Source organism: Volvox carteri, assembly GCF_000143455.1.
Source record: "Volvox carteri f. nagariensis unplaced genomic scaffold VOLCAscaffold_11, whole genome shotgun sequence".
Taxonomy (NCBI): Eukaryota; Viridiplantae; Chlorophyta; class Chlorophyceae; order Chlamydomonadales; family Volvocaceae; genus Volvox; species Volvox carteri.
In genome coordinates this window covers 1,904,259-1,921,785 of record NW_003307554.1, presented here as the reverse complement: position 1 = coordinate 1,921,785, position 17,527 = coordinate 1,904,259, and the positions used below count along the sequence as shown (strand labels likewise).

At 56.9% G+C, this 17,527-nt stretch overlaps 1 protein-coding gene across 1 annotated transcript; it reads left to right on the top strand.

Moving 5' to 3' along the window:
- Window positions 1-8,834: 8,834 nt before the first annotated feature.
- Window positions 8,835-16,318, top strand: VOLCADRAFT_89214 (uncharacterized protein; the record flags this gene model as incomplete). The annotated part of the gene is made up of 11 exons (XM_002948842.1): window positions 8,835-9,089; window positions 9,178-9,249; window positions 9,488-9,499; window positions 10,367-10,530; window positions 12,648-12,741; window positions 13,028-13,174; window positions 13,653-13,846; window positions 14,031-14,154; window positions 14,797-14,982; window positions 15,456-15,692; window positions 16,085-16,318. 11 exons carry the CDS (start codon window positions 8,835-8,837, stop codon window positions 16,316-16,318), a joined length of 1,719 nt encoding a protein of 572 aa, XP_002948888.1.
- Between the last annotated feature and the right edge of the window lie 1,209 nt (window positions 16,319-17,527).

Below are 17,527 nucleotides of genomic sequence, written 5' to 3'. Positions count from 1 at the left end.
TGTGGCAATGCGAAGGCGTCTACGATCACCAAACTATAGTTGCCAAATAAACACCAATATTGATTTGAATTTGGAAACGCTTATGTTCTGATTAAAACTTCCGACCACGCCTTGTTACCTTGTCAGGTCACCGACGTACGGTGTGAGCTCGGAGCCTCGAACGCTGACCTTGCAGATATTTGTTCAGCTTCTCTAACATAGTACATTTTTTTAACATCCCTGGCGCGTACAGGAAAATTCATGTGTTGGCCTCGCAACAGCAGGGCCGACCACACCGAACAAAACCCACCTTAACCCATAAGCTGCAACGGGAGTTGCGGTCCGTTGGGAAGACATCCAGCTTCCACCTCTGCTGCATTTTCAGAAGACATGTACGCGTTTTTCGGAAGACAAAATGACACGAATGGTGGTGAAAAGATTATGTGCCGCGCGGCGTGGAATATGGCTGAAAACCCCAATAAGGCACATCTCCCTTGGGCCCAAGCTAAAACATTAGCACCATATTGCTGCAAACTGCCAAAAGAACCAACTCTTGGAACCTCATGGTGGCTTATCCCGACGCCCACTGGCACTGCATATGTGTCGGCGTCCGGTTCCCAGGGGCAGGAGGACGAGTGAGGAAGTCAGTTGCAAACCACACCTGCAAAAAATGATGGATGTCAAAAAGGAGGAGGTATGGGGGCAGGCAAAAAGGAACAAACAGCAGGGAGTCTAGAACAAGCAGGAGTCTGGTTCTTCCTCGAGTCTCGGTGAAAGCGCACAGCACCATTCACTCAGTACAGGCCTGTGTGCTGAGCATCTGGGGCCAAGCTGTTGAATCCCGAGTCGCACTCACGAAGGCACGAAGCACCCCACCCGCCCAGCGAGGCAGGAAGCTGACACCCAATTCGCCTATCAGCGCCAGCTAGAGGTGCCTAGCAAAGAAGGAAGCACCGTATTGCACGGAGATGCACCCTATTGTCGTGCGCCGCGACCAGTTGTGCACTGCGTCGTGCGCACCACTAGTGCTTGTCAGGCTGTGTAGCCCCAGTTTTGACGACAGTGACGCGCATTTGGTAAAAAAATGTTTTTGGCACGATGTGACTCGAGGTCTGATGGTGGCACCACCACCCGCCAGCGATGGCTAAGGGTTTGCACAAGAACGCAACCAAAGCATCTGCGTGAACAAACCAACCTCCTGGGACAGGAGTTCGTGCCAACGCGTGCGTTGTGGGGGACGGTGATGTGGGGCCACCTTTCTTGCATCTATGGGTTGGATCCACATGTGCACGCGAGAACGCGAGGACGGGAGGTTGCGCGTTGAGGTCCAGCTGTCGATAAGCATTGCGGTCCGGGTGAACGAAGTCAACACTTGAAAACTGTTTGTCAGGGAATTTGTCCGCAAAATTTGTCCTGCAAAATTTGGATGAAATTAAAGGACTTGATATAATTACAAGAGAATCACGAGTTTGCTGGCTGATGATGCTCTTGCCGACGCAAGCGCGCATCTTTTCGGGCCCCCGGCAAGGGTGGCTCATACGGCCCGGGCGGTTCATACGGTTCGGGCGGCTCATACAGGGCCGGGCGGCTCATACGGCCGGGGCAGAAGCTGGGGGTGGATGTATCTGTCCACGGCTAGGGGTGAATGTATCTGTCCTCAGCCCGCAGCCTTATCCGCTGCGGCGCCAATGCCAAGGGGAATAGGGCATACAAGAGCCGAGAGTGTATCGTGTCGCATGGGGAGGTGGTGGTCTGCCGCGATAAGCACACACAGCTACCATACAGGTATGCTACGCTAGCAGTATTTGAACGGGTGAGTGCTGAAAGAGGTTTGGGGAACTGGACATGGGGAAGAGCCCGTCGCGTGGGTTCCGCGCGGATCAGCTGCGGAGAGGAAAGCTTGCGAAGGGTGTGGTTACGTGTGCTCGTACATGTACGGCACTGCGACGGCGCACGGCAATGGGCTATATATCGGTAATCTTTCAATCGCGCTTTATGTTTGCATACTGTTTCTTCAGTGCCTTTGTTTTCACACAACGCATGGTTTGTGCGGGTCGTCATTAGTTCATCACGTGGAGCGACTTGTGAGTCAGCCGAGTTTGGTGTCAGCCGAACATAGTTTTGTGTGAAAAAAGGGCCACCCGTGGCCACTAGCTAGCCTGGCAGTCCCTACCTGCCCCGATGTTTCAGGGCAACATCGTCCTTCTCACCCATGCAGACTTCTGCGAAGTCAGTGGCTTTTTCGGGTTCAGCATCCACCACCTCCAGCATTCAGTGCAGTTTGCCGGATCAACGGCCCCCCAGACTGCACTCTCCTGGTCAGCTCGCAGGTCTCTCACCATAACCGGGTCCATCACCATCCATCGGCACATGGGAGTACATCCACCCCCATACGATCTAAAGAGATCTATCCTGCTCTTTGTCGGGATCGGTCCTGGAACCTGCCGGGGAGACACCACCTCAGAGCTAATATGATGTAAATGCGACAACAATACGCTGTCAGACGCTCAGACCGTCGTGACGTTGAGGAACAACTTGGGGAGTCAGGTCAACGGAAGGCAAGACAAGTAGTCGCCCCCTGAACCGGGCGTATCAGTGAGAAATGTGTGTAACCTCCAGTTGTCCGTCCTGCTGACCTCCAGTTGTTAAACACCTCCCGATATGTTTTGCGTCCTCATGGGCAGGCCACCTGTTCCCAAGCCGACCAACCTCAGGGCGGCTTTGCTCCAGGTCGGCTACGTAGCTTTCGTCCACTTTCGTCCGCTTTCTAGCCTCCCAGGTAACTAGCATGACCATGTTGTTTTGACTTCAGACTTGAGCGCGGGTGTTCTGTTGTTTTGCCTAAACGAGCTGACAGTCCTTTCTTGCAGTTACGTGGAGAGTTGCGTTACGTCGAGACAGCGCAAGCGACCAATTAATTATTTTCGACATATCTTTAGCCGTCAGTTTGGCGTCAATCCCTCTGTATGCACGGCTGCACACGGCTATGCACGGCTACAGAGCCTCTTCCCTAGGGACTCGCACTCACCACACACACAGGGCAGCAACAACAATAAACAAACCTCCAAATCCACATCGATCGGCTTTGCAGCGCCTGCATGCGTACATGTCTCTGACACAAGCGTGTATCGCACTTGTCAAATCACTGTGTTCACATCGGAGCTTGTAGCGTGATCCACCATGCCAATCGAAGGCACCAGCAATCGCGTACTACTATGTAGTGGGTGCGGATGAATGACTGAAGCAGCCCAGACATTTACACCGGCCAGGGCGTGTCGTCTCCCTGCACTCGCCTCGGTCACAAAACCCTTGATCTCCCCGTTCCCCCCGACTCCTGCGAGCCTTCATCATTAGCCATTTTCAGGTGGACTTCTACATTGCAGCCGGCTGACTAGCCACGGCATTTCGCCGTTCAAAATTAGACCAGTCAGGTTGTCATGGGGCGGGGTTCCGAATGAAAAATAAGCAAGGCGGCCTGGGTGGAAGGCTGAGGACGGCTGGCCGCTGCGGCCACTCGTGCCACACGCCGGCACCGGTCGGGTGATCGATCCTATCCTTTGAAAAACACAAAGAACAGCAACCGTGCTGCCACCAGCCGTTTGAGCCACCGCCAATAAAACCCGGCAGGCAAGCGTCCCCGCTGCCGGCACGGCGATGGTGACGCTGGCGCTGCCGACACCACGGCGCCGCCACCACCGACGTGTGCCGCAACCGTCAAATTTCCCCCCTGCTCCTCCTGCACCTGTGTCTGCTGCCGTTCTTGCTGTGGTCCTGGTTGGCAACATATTTCTCGGTCTAGGTCAACTGTACAATTAACCGATTCGCTGCCGCCTGGTTCGGTAAGCGTCGTGTCACTGAACGTGTTGCTAACGGCTTCCGACACCGCAGCAGTGGACTGCGTCTGGTTCGGCTCTCTCGGCGCGCCCACGATATCCGCCAGGAACTCCGACAACAAGGCCCATTTAGCACCCACAGCCGGTACGGTGGTACGGCTGCTGCCAACGTAGGCGTCATACATTCCATGAAAACTGCCACTGCCACTGCCGCTGCCATCAGCGCCTAGGGGATAGAAAAGAAAGAAAAGAGGAGCGATGACTCGTCGCTTATCTCGAAGGAAGCGGGATACGGACATGGACGTCTATAATAAAGGTTGAGCGGCAAGGAGGGGTGGTTAGGGAGCGGGCGGCCCTGATGAGGAGTTAAGGAGGCAACACTTTTATCGCGTGCATGACCGCGACGAGTATGTTTCATTATAAGGCTGGGAAGAGTCCACATGGGCCCCAGCTGCGTGGTTTGTGACGGGGGCAAGCGCATGCGGCTCCCCGGCTGGCCGTTGTGTTCTTATTGCATTTGCAACGCTCTGAGGCGTTTCCCTCCAGGCGCAAATAGGTCCCCCAATCCGTATCCTTCCTCTCTTGCACACACACACAGATACACACGCCCTGCACGCACACCAGCCGAGGGGAGCCCATGGCCGCTGCGAGGGCTGGAGCTCACCCTACCTAACCATCCTCCACCCACCCTCCATACCCCTGCCCGCCCTTCTACCAACCCACCTCGGCGCCTCTTACGCTGGCGCTCCACCCTCCTCCGTATCCTCCTCCACACGTCCTCCACCGACCTAACCGCCTCAGGCCAGACATCTGATACCGCAGTTCCGGCCCCGCATGCGCGCTGGTGCCTGAGGGTGTCAGGGGGATTCAGCCAGGCAAGCGGGTGATGAAGAGGGCGACTGGGAAGGAGGGTACCCGGGACGGGGCACTGAGGGAAAGGGTTTTAAGGGGACTTACGTGTCACGACCTTGAGCCGTGTGCACATGCTGACATCCTGGGTTCGTGCCAGGCACGGACGGGGGGGCGGTTTCAGTTCCCGTGGGAAACGGTCCATTAGAGGGCCCCCCACAGCACCGCCACCTCACCACCTCCCCGTACACCCCTCTCGAAACCCCCAAAACCGACCACCACTACCAACACCATCCGTGCAACTATCAACCAACCGCTCCAAACACAAACCAAACACCGACCAACTGCTCCAACCACCACTTACAGAAAGACCATGTCGAAGTCTGATAGCCGCATCTTGTGAGCTTCCATCAGCAGCAACTCTGTTGACAGCTCGTCAAGAAACTCCTCCTCCTCCTCCGCCTCCTGTTGCGCCGCAGTACCCTCCCATGACTGCGAATGCGGATGTACCGCCCCTCCACGCCGGGGCCACCCGCTTGATGCTGGACCAGCTGCGCCACCTGCCGACCACTGGGCATCGCACCGCCCGGCGGCGGAGGAAGCGGAGGCAGAGGCCTGAAGGAGGATGTGGTAAGCGCTAGCGAGGCGCTTGAAATGCTCTGCCGCTTGGGCTTGAGTTGGGCGGTATTGCGTTTGGTGGCATTGAGGGTGGGGGTGAGGGGCAGGGTTGGATTGAGACAGGGGTTTTGGTTCGAGTGTAGCTGAGTAGCTGCCGTTGGCGGCGGCGGCGGCGGCGGCGGCAGCGGTGCCATCGCAAGTTCCAGCGGTCAAAGCCTGTGGCTCGTCATGTCGATGCGGAGAGGCCGCAGGGACCAACGGAGGTGGCAGGGCCCCGTCCAATTCCACGTCGTTGACAGGGATGGGGTGCTTGTCGGGGTGCCTGCACGCATGGGATTGGTATGTACGGAAAGTCCGAGGGATGGGTTGGCGGCGGCAACGGCCGCGGTGGCGGTCCGCGTCAGTGGAGGTAATGGTGGCTACATGGCGTTTGCAGCAGCAACAGACGTGATCTGGACGAGCATAGAAACCCACAATCAGGCACAGCAAGCAGATGCAATGCTTTTAAGAGTGGCGACGTAGCAAGGTAATTGTGCCATCTGTAGCGGTCTCCGTCTGAGATCCCGTAGCCTGAACAAGATCATCTGCCCAGATGGTTAAGGGCAGAACAGGCCACAGGACACGGAACCGGGCTTTGGTTTCGGAGGTGATAGTAGTACGGCAGCCCTAAGCACTCTGCTGAAGGTCATCGCAGGTTGTGAGAGGATGCGGCGCAGCTTGTGGATAACGTTAACGAGGTGGGGGCTGGAATTAGGGGAAACGACGTCATGGCGGGGACGAAGTTGTCTGCACTGTTAAGCCGCCTTCCGCATCACCAAAACGGAGAACATGCAGAGATCCCACAAGGTGAAAAGTCTATAATATCGATTATAGCGGTGTGCGTCCTAGACGTAACGGTGTAGTTAGGGCACGCCGAAGATGCTTCACCTGATAACCTTATGCAATCCAGTAGATTTATACAAAGATTGAAATTCAGCGTTGTAAACTCACCATAAGAGAGCTTTTTGGCGAAATGCACGTCGTATGGCATCGGCTGGCGGAAGCCCATCCTAGGGACAGCAGGAAAGCAAGATGCAGAAGTAAGACGAGATACAGGGAATTATATGAAAACTATAACTCCATCTGAATTTCAGCGCCCTGCAGCGCCGCCGGTGGCTTGCCTGGGAGTCTGAAGAAAACCCAAGGAGTCGTAACGCTTCTGAATATGTCGCATTCATGTGTGTACATAGCACTCAAAATTAGATAACAGGGAAGATCCGCGGCTCGCTGGAAGACGGCAGCGGGTTAAGTGCGGTACGCAACACCACATAGGCCACTGACTCCAAATTTGACCTGTATGCCTGATATAATATCGAGCTGTCATTCTTACTTGTATAGTAACTTTTTCTCATCAACCCTGAACCCCCAGCTTTATCATATGGCGGTTAGTCGGTTAAGAAAGTCGTCGGATTCATGTATGTTTCCTCTTTCATTATTAACTCATATCAAACTTATTTGCTTGTTTAGCCTGTTAAGCCTGTTGGAGCAGGAAGACGTGACCTACTCGCCGATGCCAGCAGTCCGCACACCACCACGTGTCCTGCAGACCCTTGGGGCACAGATAGGTTGCCTCCGGGGATGCTTAGCCCTAAGATTACATGACCATGGACAAAACCCTATCAACCTATTGCAGAGGACAGAAGAAGTTTCGCTTCCATGGTTCAATTACTACCCTACCCTGATGCACTGCATGTTCACCAAATCGTACAGATAACATGTAAATGCAAACAATGTGAAGCGCTTAGATTGTCGTATCGAGCCTCGAGTGAACCTTTGTATCCGTTGCACCGGTCTCGCGTTTTCCAACAGTATCATTCATGAGCTGTGCGAAAGCTGTAAATTTCAGAGTAGAAAAGGATTCCATAAATCCTGTGTCCTTGTGAGGAGTCCTGGTTAGCGAGTACGTCACCGAGGCGTGCGTTGTACATCATGGTTTTGAGGGTCAGGGCACGTGACTCACTGCGCCCGCGCAAAGCGGTGCCGGGGCAAACCCTCCGCGCCCATGCCACCACTGCCATCACCAACACTCGCCGACATCACTTAGCAGTCAACTTCCACCTACCTGCGGGACCCCTGTTCCGCCGCCACGGCAGCAACTCCATGCGCATTAAGGGGCTGCCACGCACAATATAATACCCTTTAAGCAGCAATTTGCCGACGCGTTTGCGGTCCGTGGTTGTTCACCAGCGTACGTGGGCCTGTGTACGGGAGCTCGCACGTGGTCGGGCCTCCAATCAGGCCCCCCCAAAGAACGGAGAACGGATACGGAGCGCGTGTGATGGATATCCTAGAGGTGACGGCCGGCCATCGCATGGTCCGCTAACATACTCTTGACATGAGCTGCGGGGCCGGTTTGTGTGTGTGCCGAGGTATCGACTCTCTTTCTCTCTCTTTTTCTTTCTCTCTCTCTCTCTCTCTCTCTCTCTCTTCTCTCTCTCTCTCTTTCTTTCTTGTCGGTAGGCACGGCGAACATGCAGCACCAGGCAGGGTTGAATCGAAACGGGGAGGTACCCTAAGTTCATAGGGAAGGGACTGTAAGCAGCTGGAGGGTGATATCTGCATGGTGCTACTGGATACCTGACAGCAAGTAGAGGGGGACGCCAGGCTGGGTGAAGGCCAGTATGAAGTGGGACATGAGGGGGATAACCTGAAAGGTAGGGGCAGCTGGGTTAGAGAGGGTTAACGCCGATGCAGCCAACCAAGGTTCAATGCTGCTAGATATTCTTCACTTTTTTTCCTGTAGCTGCCCGTGATGCGCGGTGAATGGGATTCAGTTGCCGCGCTCGTTTGCCGCTTTCCCACTACATGTACGGCAAGGCCTATCGTTGGGATTATTACTGCAAATAGATATTAATGCAAATAGAAATCTAAGGAGGACAACATGTACGTGGCGTCTTGGCGCACGACATAAGTTACAAGTTCCGCACACAAGTGCGGGTGTAGAAGGATGACAAGCGCCGATTCTGTGCATGCATTACCGCAGTATCGTGATGGCGGCTGCCATTCCTTTTTGGCGTGACGCGAACAGTAGTTGGGCGCATGAATGTAGGTAGTAGTAGGAGCTGGTAGTCTTGGTTGCATGATGTCTCGTTCGGTGGACGTAAAAGACGTTGTTAAGAGGTTTACGCGCTGGTACGGTGGGTGCATGAGTTGGGGGGGGGGGGGCCGATGTGGTGGCAGGGCTTGGAGCAGGGGAGTGGAGAGGAGTGAGTAGCGGTAAAGCGGAAATGGGTCGTCTTCGTACGGAATCCGGGAAGCAGTCCGCATCGCAGCCGCACTGCATGCCTAACGAGCCCCATGGGCCGTTACCTTGTAATGCGGCATCTAAATGTGTATTTGTAGGGCAATCTGTGTTATTTTCTTAATCCTAAAAGTTATGTCGTCCGCCTGTGTAATTGCCTGAATTACTTGGATGCTTAAATCGCGTACTGTACGAGCGCCATTCTGGCCTCCAGGCCTACTATTTCCAAAGCCCTGACAACATATTAGTGCCGATACTGAAAAGTAAGATACGTCATGAAGAAGTCTGCTCTTAGTGCTGCTCTTGCTGGCGGGGCTTCGGCCCCGGCTCCGGTAGCACCAGCCCAGAACAAGGGGACTTTCCTGGACCCAGCTGCATTTCCATGCATAGAGTATGCCGACGTAATAGACGGAGTGAAGACTGCTGATGAGTTGGGTGCGACTGCCGAGCAGCTTGGGAATCTCGACATCGCGGATGTCGCGATTGTGGGCTCGGCTCCGACGAATGTGCTTTTGAATGGCGTACCTCTGGTAGGATTCTTTTAAAGGATACTTCAATCACGTATATTGCTTTGCTAGGTATGTGGAAGTAAACCCTGACAAACACTGACTGCCTCAGGCGGATTACCCCCTTAATCCTCGAAGAAGAAGAGCAGGAGAGGAGACAACTCCAGATGTTGCTGCCTCGCTGGTGAGCGGTGGCAGTCCCAGGGTTGTCGTCACTGCACGTGACGATCGGCTGACATGAAAGAGTGACCCTGTCTTCTCAGGGCAACTATGACAGCTTACCTCTACAGCCGTCTTCCAGCCTCTCGTCAAATTATCTCTCGAAGGCGATTATTGGATCGCTGCCGAAAGGGTTAACCAATGAGGACAAGATGAGGATTCTGCAGGCACTACCGCTGTCCCCGTCACGGGCACTTCTGCAGGAGATGAACGTGGTAAGGGTATGTTGAGGAAAGCTGTCATATCGATTATCTGACCGGCACAGGTCATTCTATGTTGGACGGTTGAAGAGGTTCCTAGCGTGCATTTGGGAACACGAACGCCGCACAGGGGCTGATTTACATGGGGGCCCCACAAGCTAGGGTAGATTCAGGGAACTATGGCTCTGAGCCGTAGGGCCGCACCATTCCCCCTACAGTGCTCCATGGCCCCCTTCCCAGTCGGCCCCCCTTCCTTAGGCCCTTGAACACTTCAGACCATTTTCCGTTCCGTTTCCCATCACCTGCCAATCACTGTCTGTCCCTGATTGAAAGCCTCGTGGGCCACGCCATGCCTTTCTTTACTCTCCTCCAGTCCACACTTCCTTTCCTCGGCCAAGCAAGTTAACGGTGTCATGCGTCAGTTCCATAGACGCCCGAGCCAACGGTGCACGGTGCATGACGATGCGACGGCAATACGGCCCCATGTCAACCCGTGCTTCGTAACGCTTTCATTCATGAAACCAATACCCAACCCCTGGCACCCTAGCGCGTGTTTGGGTCCTTGATGGCTACTACTGATGGTCTAGATGGCTACTACTTCCGCCCCTTCACCCAATTTTGAAGCCATGTTTGAAGCCTCACTGCTCACTTCTGGGACCTGGCTTTTGCCCGTTGGCTGCCAGCCATTGATCTGGTGGTTTGTGGGACCTGCGTCTTACTAGGATGTGGGTTCACCAGGGATCGGGAGGTGGGATCTGGGTTTTTCTTTTCCCGGGACATACCATTGCAGGGCCCCATCTCCTGGCCGGTCCTGACTCGAACTTCCTGCGGACCGAATCCCTGTACCGGTCTCTCCCCTGCTCAACCCCTAATCATGACCAGGATGCCGTGAACTCGCGCACCAGGGACGGCCGCAGTCTGCGCCGCCAGGTGCTCAAGGGCGCCGTCATGGTGTTCGTGACGGCGGGCTATAGCGGGAAGCGTTTCATCTTTGAGAAGGCTAAGGAGCTGGGTCTCAGGACGGTGGTGCTGGATGGACCCGACAGGTGGGTGCCCCGGGAGCCCTGTGGGAGATGATGGCCATGGTGGCCATGCGGCGTGGGCCTTGGGTAGCCTCGTTGGGGGATGAACGGAACTTAGAATTGGAGCAGACCTCTCATCGGTGCTGGAAACCGGGAAGGAATTGCTTTGTGGAAACAGGGCCTGAAGTAAGACTGGGTCTGGTGACCTTTGACGGTGCGGTACCAGCGGTATGGGTTGGCTTGGGGGCTTTAAAGATACATCGGACGGGGGGGGCAAGGCACCTTGAGATGTGAGAGTGGAGAAGAGAGGAGGTATTGGGGATTGGCGGCAGAGGCGTTCTCGTGGACGGGAATGTATTTCCAGCGTCGAGAGGTGCTGGGAAGACGGCTGGGAAGGAAAGGAAGACGACCGCCCTCCGCAATAAGGGCGGGTCCGTACCCGGAGAATTGGCGTAGCCCGTGTGAGCCAGCGGCTTAGATTCCTAGCAGAGCGGATCAATGCGGGATGGCCTGTTGCTTCTGTGGAAGCCTGAGGATTGGGCAGGGCAAAGTTGTGGACATGGGGAAGGGTGTGGCTCCGGGTGGCTGTATCTTGCGTGGCTTCCAAAGCGGAAGTGTTATCCTGGTGCGGCTCTTGGTAAGGGCCCGGATGCGTGTGTTCAGGGCCCGGATGCGTGTGTTCAGGGCCCGGATGCGTGTGTTCAGGGCCCGGATGCGTGTGTTCAGGGCCCGGATGCGTGTGTTCAGGGCCCGGATGCGTGTGTTCAGGGCCCGGATGCGTGTGTTCAGGGCCCGGATGCGTGTGTTCAGGGCCCGGATGCGTGTGTTCAGGGCCCGGATGCGTGTGTTCAGGGCCCGGATGCGTGTGTTCAGGGCCCGGATGCGTGTGTTCAGGGCCCGGATGCGTGTGTTCCCGCTGCTTTTGGCCTTTCACCGTGCGCAACTGGGCAGGGCGGGTAAGGGGGACTAGGAAGCGAATCAGCTGACCAGCTAGGGACGTCCTGGAGTCCGGAAGGAAGGAGGTATACATACATCCATACGCAGATACGTAGGTGGCGAGGTCTGCCGGCGGCACGATTTGGGTCGGGTGCGATAGTTCGTTGGCTGAGGATGCTGAGGTAAGCAGTAGCCCAGTAGGAGAGCCTGGAGAGACAGGTAGACGGACCGTCGTCTGAGAGTGCCGGGACTTGAGGACTTCGGGGGTCCGGGAACGGGGCAGTGGGGCGGGAGGCGGGTGATCAGGGGGATAAGCTTCGCGAGGTGATGCCGGCAAGAGTCCAAGGGGACTGGAGACAGGACGAAGATGGGGTGCCAACTGGGTTGGGGAGGGTTTGAGGGGGGTTGGGGATTACGTAGGGATGAGTCAGGGCAATGGAATGCGGGGTGGGTATGGGAGGGTGTAGCGTTGTTCCGCGGCTGTGGACCTGGCGAAGGCGTGTGAGGCATTTGGTGGCTAGTCTGTTCCGTCTTGCATCTTGAGAAGCGACTTCCAGACAGCACACTGAATGGGAGACGGAAGACGGGAGTCCTCCGGGCCGAGCTGGGAGGCGGCCCCTAGGGCTGGGTTGGGTTGAGCTCGGTAGTTGTAGGAGGAGCGGAAAGGAAGAGGTGCTCAGTGACCTATGTGCGTATCCTGAGCTCAGGGGTGGAATGGATGAGGATGAAAGAGAGGGGCGGGGCCAGGGTGTTGATGTGGGTTTGGAACGGAACAACTGACCCCGCAGACTGGATGTGAACGGCCCTTAGGTCTGGTGTATGTGGGAGGATAAGGGATTTGAATTCATGCAGGTGAAATGTCTTTCCAGTCTTGCATGGTGGTCAATATGGGTGCGCGGCAGGCGGTTCGGAAGCGGGTTGCAGGAGGAGTGGAAGCCCACCTACAGGACATGCCAGCCTACCCACCCACAATCATGCACCATCCCATCTTTTTGCTTTCTCCTCGCCCCCTCGGGTTGCTGCCTACGACACCAGTCTGTCCACTTAGCCGCGCGTCCTTAACTTCCTGCGCGGCGCCCTTCCCTTTTCCTGCCCTGCCCCTTCCTGCACTGTCCGTTATCCAATCCTTTCTCGCGTCTGCCGCTCTACTGTCACATCCTCCCCTTTCCGCCTGTCCCGAATCCGTCAACCCCCTTCCTTCGCAGCTGGGTGCGCCTGCTGGAGAAGGACGGTATCATTGAGAAGTTCGTGCCCATCGATTTCACGGATGTGGACACCGTCTTCGATCGCTGTCTGCAGGTAACGCAAGGCCGCAAGGAGCAGGGTGGGCGGGCCCCCCTATCGCCTATCACCTGACCAGGGGGTTCTGGAGCTCAGGGCCGCTCAGGAGCTCAGGCCCGCGGGTGTTGGGGGAGGAGCGTCTACACAACACCTTGAGGCGCCTCCCCGTGCATTTCCCTCCCCGTGCATTCCTATTACCCTGGCATATATGCGGTACACGCAGTGCTCGCATTTTTCTCATGTCTCGTTTCTCAGATCTCTCCCCGTCTGTTGTGTGTGAATGTCTTTCCCCTCTGTTGCCCAGGCTATTAAGGACGTCCGCTCCACCATCGGTGAGCTGGATGGCATTACCACCTTTTGTGAAATGGCGGTGCCGCTTGCGAGTCGCCTTGCGGAGAAGCTGGGGCTGCCGTGTAACACCCCTGAAGCAGTGGACAACGCGCGTGACAAGGTGAGGTGTGTGTATAGGGGAGGGTGCACGCGCGCTTGGGGTGTAATACTGGGCCCAGGGGAGTATATGCCGGAGTGGACATGGGCCGGTTGTGCCGTGCTGCGACGTGCCGTGATAGGTGTATGTGGGGGGGGCCCTGCCGTTCAACAGCTGTACACACTTGGCTCAGGAGCAGCAGGGTAATGGCAGAAGCATGCAGTCCATAAAGAGCAAGATGGGGGCCGGAGGGGTAAGGGAGATGGGGATGGAGATGCATTCCGGGGGAGTGGAGGCGACGCGGAGAGGGCGGGATAAGCAGACGAAGCAGGGCGGCAGGCAGGAGGCTATCTCCCTGGGTGGTTTGGGTTTTCTGTTGTGACCCTTTACGCTTCTACATACATACATGCATACATGCATGTAGTTGTGTCTTTGGCTATTGCATATAATTATTACACGTTCCCACCTCCACTCCAACAAACCCCCCTGGAGCCGTCCGCAGCACGCGACCCGCGAGATTATGGCTCGCGCCGGCCTGCCCACACCCAAGCATTACAAGGTGGTTTCGGAGGCGGATGTGGCCAAGGCCGCCGCCCACGTGGGCTTCCCCGCCGTCATCAAGCCCATCAGCGGCGCCGCTTCTATCGGCGTCATCCGGGCCAACAACGAGGAAGACCTGCTCAAGGCGTTCAGGAAGTAAGTGCATGCGCGGGGTGCGGGATGTGCCCGGCCGTTGTTTTGTGCTACCTGCGGCCATGAGCCCACCCATCTCATATCCACAACCTCTTGGCGGCACTTCTCTTCTCTCCAAACCGCGCTCTCAGCCTGTTTCACTGTCTTTGCCTGCAAAATCGCCACCACCACCAAACCCCGCACCCAGGGTCCAGCACGACATGTCCCGGGCTCGCATCGTTGCGGGTGCGCTGGTGGAGGGTGATGACGAGGGCAGCGACGCAGCTGGCAATGCGGGGGGCTGGATCCACCTGGAGCTCATGGTGGAGGAGGTGAGGACGGGGCCGGGGGGGAAAGCATATGCCAGGAAAGAAGGAAGAGGCGAGGGAGGGAGGGGGAAAGGGTAAGGGCTACAGGAAAGGGAATCCTCGCGCCAAAATGTCTCGCAGTGCTGGCTGGCTCTCAATTTTGTCAGGATGAGGGTGGGGGACTGGAGCTGGCCGGCGGGAAGGGGTGGCGAGGAGGGACATGAGGAACCGCACCTCCCACCTCATGGAAGTGAGGGAGCTCGGGGGGCGAGGCTTTAGGAGGGAAGAATCCGCAACGAGGCGTCTTTTTTCACAACAATCCCGATAACGCGTCCAGAGGGCGTTGAGATACAGGACTGATCGTGCCCTATTAGGATACATAAGTAACGATCAGAGCAGCGCCACCTCACGTAGGCGGGGTGGATTAACTGCATGTGCTCCCGCACTTTCGGGGGCACTGGCACGTGTTCGTTTTCATACTTCCGATTCCGTGGCTGCGTTCGCTTCGCGGGGATTGGAGTTGAGAAGAACTCTTTGGGAAGACTGCAAGCCAACAAGCACACAGCGTGTTTTTCTTTGTGTGTTCTCCTCCGCTAGCAGCGCTCCGCAGCAACCAAACCCATAAGCTCAACCGTCAACTAACCGCGCCGCTCTCCGTCGTCGCAGTATCTGGACGGCCACGAAGTTGACTGCGATCTCATCTTCGACAACGGGCGGCCTGTGTACGGCGCCATAACCGACAACTGGCCAACCGTTGAGCCGTACTTCAACGAAACCGGATCTAACTGTCCGTCAGTGCTGCCCAAGGCACATCAGATCGAGCTGCTGGAGCTCTCAGTGCGGGCCGTACAGGTGGGGATCCTGGCAGTCAAGAGTCGGGTAGAGTCGGAGTAGGGTTTTCCTTTGATGCAACAGGGGGTTGGGGGTAATGAGTGGTAATCCTGGGGGAAGGGGGCTTTCGCCGCCCGTAACCTGTCCCGTTCTCGCTGCTGGTCCTCCTACTCCCGCCCTCACCTCGCGCCTCCAGTGTCTTAGAAGTCGGCAGTTGAATCGTTGCTTGCTCTTGTGCATTCATGAGTATTATCCCCCACCACTATACACACACATACACACACATCCAGCATCTAGTCGGTGGCAGCTCGCGGACCGCTTCCCTCCCGATCCCAATCTGTCATCCCCAACCCCGCGAAGAGACCTTCGCAACTTGTTTTCCCCCCCTTCTCCCCTCCTCTTGGCATCAGCTTCACTCGCTCGTGGTTCGTCTTTCCCTCTTCCCCCGATCCCTGATCCCTCCGCTTGCCGCACGAACCTCCCGTTCCTAACAGTCCCTGGGCTTCAAGCTGGGTGTATTTCACGTGGAGTGCAAATACACGAGTCGTGGCGCCCGACTGATCGAGGTCAACTGCCGCATGGGGGGCGGCCCGGTGAGGGACACCAACTTGCTGGTGTGGGGGGTGGACCTCGTGGAGGAGCACCTCATGGCGTGTGCGGGTATTCCCGTACGGCCGCCTGTGGCGCGCAGGCCCCTCAAGCAGATGGCCGAGTACACCATCAACGCGCAGGTGGAGATATTTTTTGCTGTGTGATGGGGTGTTTGGGAGTGTGAAGGAATAGGGCGGAATCGTCGTTGGTTATCGCCGATTATGGTGGCCATGAGCTAGGTCGGAGGAGGGGAGGGTAAGGGAATGGGCTGGGGGGTTGGGTTGTCCAGTGCAGGGGGCAAGTTGCGTGACTCTTTACGGGGGGGGGTAAAGTGTCATCTGTCCACCTTGTTCTGTGCCATATGTACACGTCCATCCCTAACCCACCTTACAACTTCTCACGTATCCCTGCCACCACCCCGCGCGCGCGTTCACCCTATTCTCTCTTGATATTGCGTCGCTTCTCTTCTCTTCTCTCCCGCGCGCGGGATGGCTGTGAAAATCGGAATGACATGACGTTTTGCGGAGTTCAGAAGACCGGCCACCTCAAGAGTGTCGACTTCCTGGACCGCTATAAGGGCCAGGAGGGGGTGCTGTACGCGAGGCCGCTGGTGCAGCCCGGCGCCAAGTGCAATTGCGTGGCGGACGGACTGCCCACCTGGCTGTGTGAGCTGATGGTGATACGACCGGACGTACGTCAGGCCATTGCGGTCATTAAGAAGATGGAGCAGGAGATCAATGATGAGCTGGAGACGCTCATTGTATAAGTGTGTGCGGGGGAACATAATGGGGGATGGCCTTTGCCTGCCGGCCTGTCTGGTTGCCACGCTATGCGGCGGGCTGGCGGTCTGCCTGGTTGGAATGCGGGATGGTTTCTCGGTCTTGCGGAGTGGCGGGTTGGGGGTTACATGGTATGGCCTGGTACACGAGTACGTGCTGGGACGGCCTGGCTCGCCCCCGCTCTCTCCTGTCCAGTCTAAAAAGCCGGGAACCTGGTCAGCTGGGGTGGGATGGCTGGTGGGATGGCTGGGGGGGATGCATGGCGGCTACTAAGACGGCTGCATACCTAGTTGAAAGGCTGCTGGCTCTCTCAGGACGGCCGTTCTGCCGGTTCTACAGGTGGTGGTGGTGGTGGTGGTGGTGGTGGTTCCGCGGGACAGTCGATGGGCTGTTTTGGCTTCTCCGTCCTCCCCGCCTTATTAGAACTGGGAAGTCTGCGGGGACTGCGGCACAGCCGGTAGGATTTCTTGGTGGCGGTTGTGGTCTGATGGTGCCTGAAGTGCCTGGGGTGCTGCTCTCCCCCCAGGTGGGCGGGATGTTGCTCCGGTGGACTTAGCGCCTGGAGGGGCACCTGCTGGGGAGGGCAGGTTGGTGAGGGTGAGGGTGAGGAGGACGACGAGGGCGCACACTTGGTTGTGCGGCCGGTGGCGTGCGTGGGCGGACTGGTCGCATGGCTGCGGAGCAGGCTGTCGGATGGTTGGAGACAACCTTTTGGCAGCCAGGGCAGCGGAGGATTAGGGTCGGCAGAGTAGGAGGAGAAGGAAGGGGAGGGGAGGTACAAGAACGTGGAACGGATTGCCGATGGCGGGCGAGCGGCGGCGGGAAAGGATCGCCCAGATGCACGGTGATGGTGGTAGTGGTGATTTGTGCGTCTTTGATAGGAGCTGAAGGGACTGAAGGATGTGGTTGTGTGTGGCTGCGATGGGAATGGTCCTGGCCATATCAGCTCAGCTCAGCTTTTGCCAGACGGGCCACATTGTGGTGCGATTAGCCTGCAGGAGGCACACGGTCATTTGAGGGCTGGTGCTTAGGCCGAGGCCGCCCGGACGCGGTGGTGATTTGAGTGTCGCCGTTAGCGCCGGGAGCCGTTAGTTCCCGGGGGTTCCTAAAGTAGCTGCAGCTGCAGGTGGTTATGGTGGTTGTCGCGCCGCCCGTTGTGCTCGGATACTGCTCCAATGTGCTTGGTGATGAGTCGC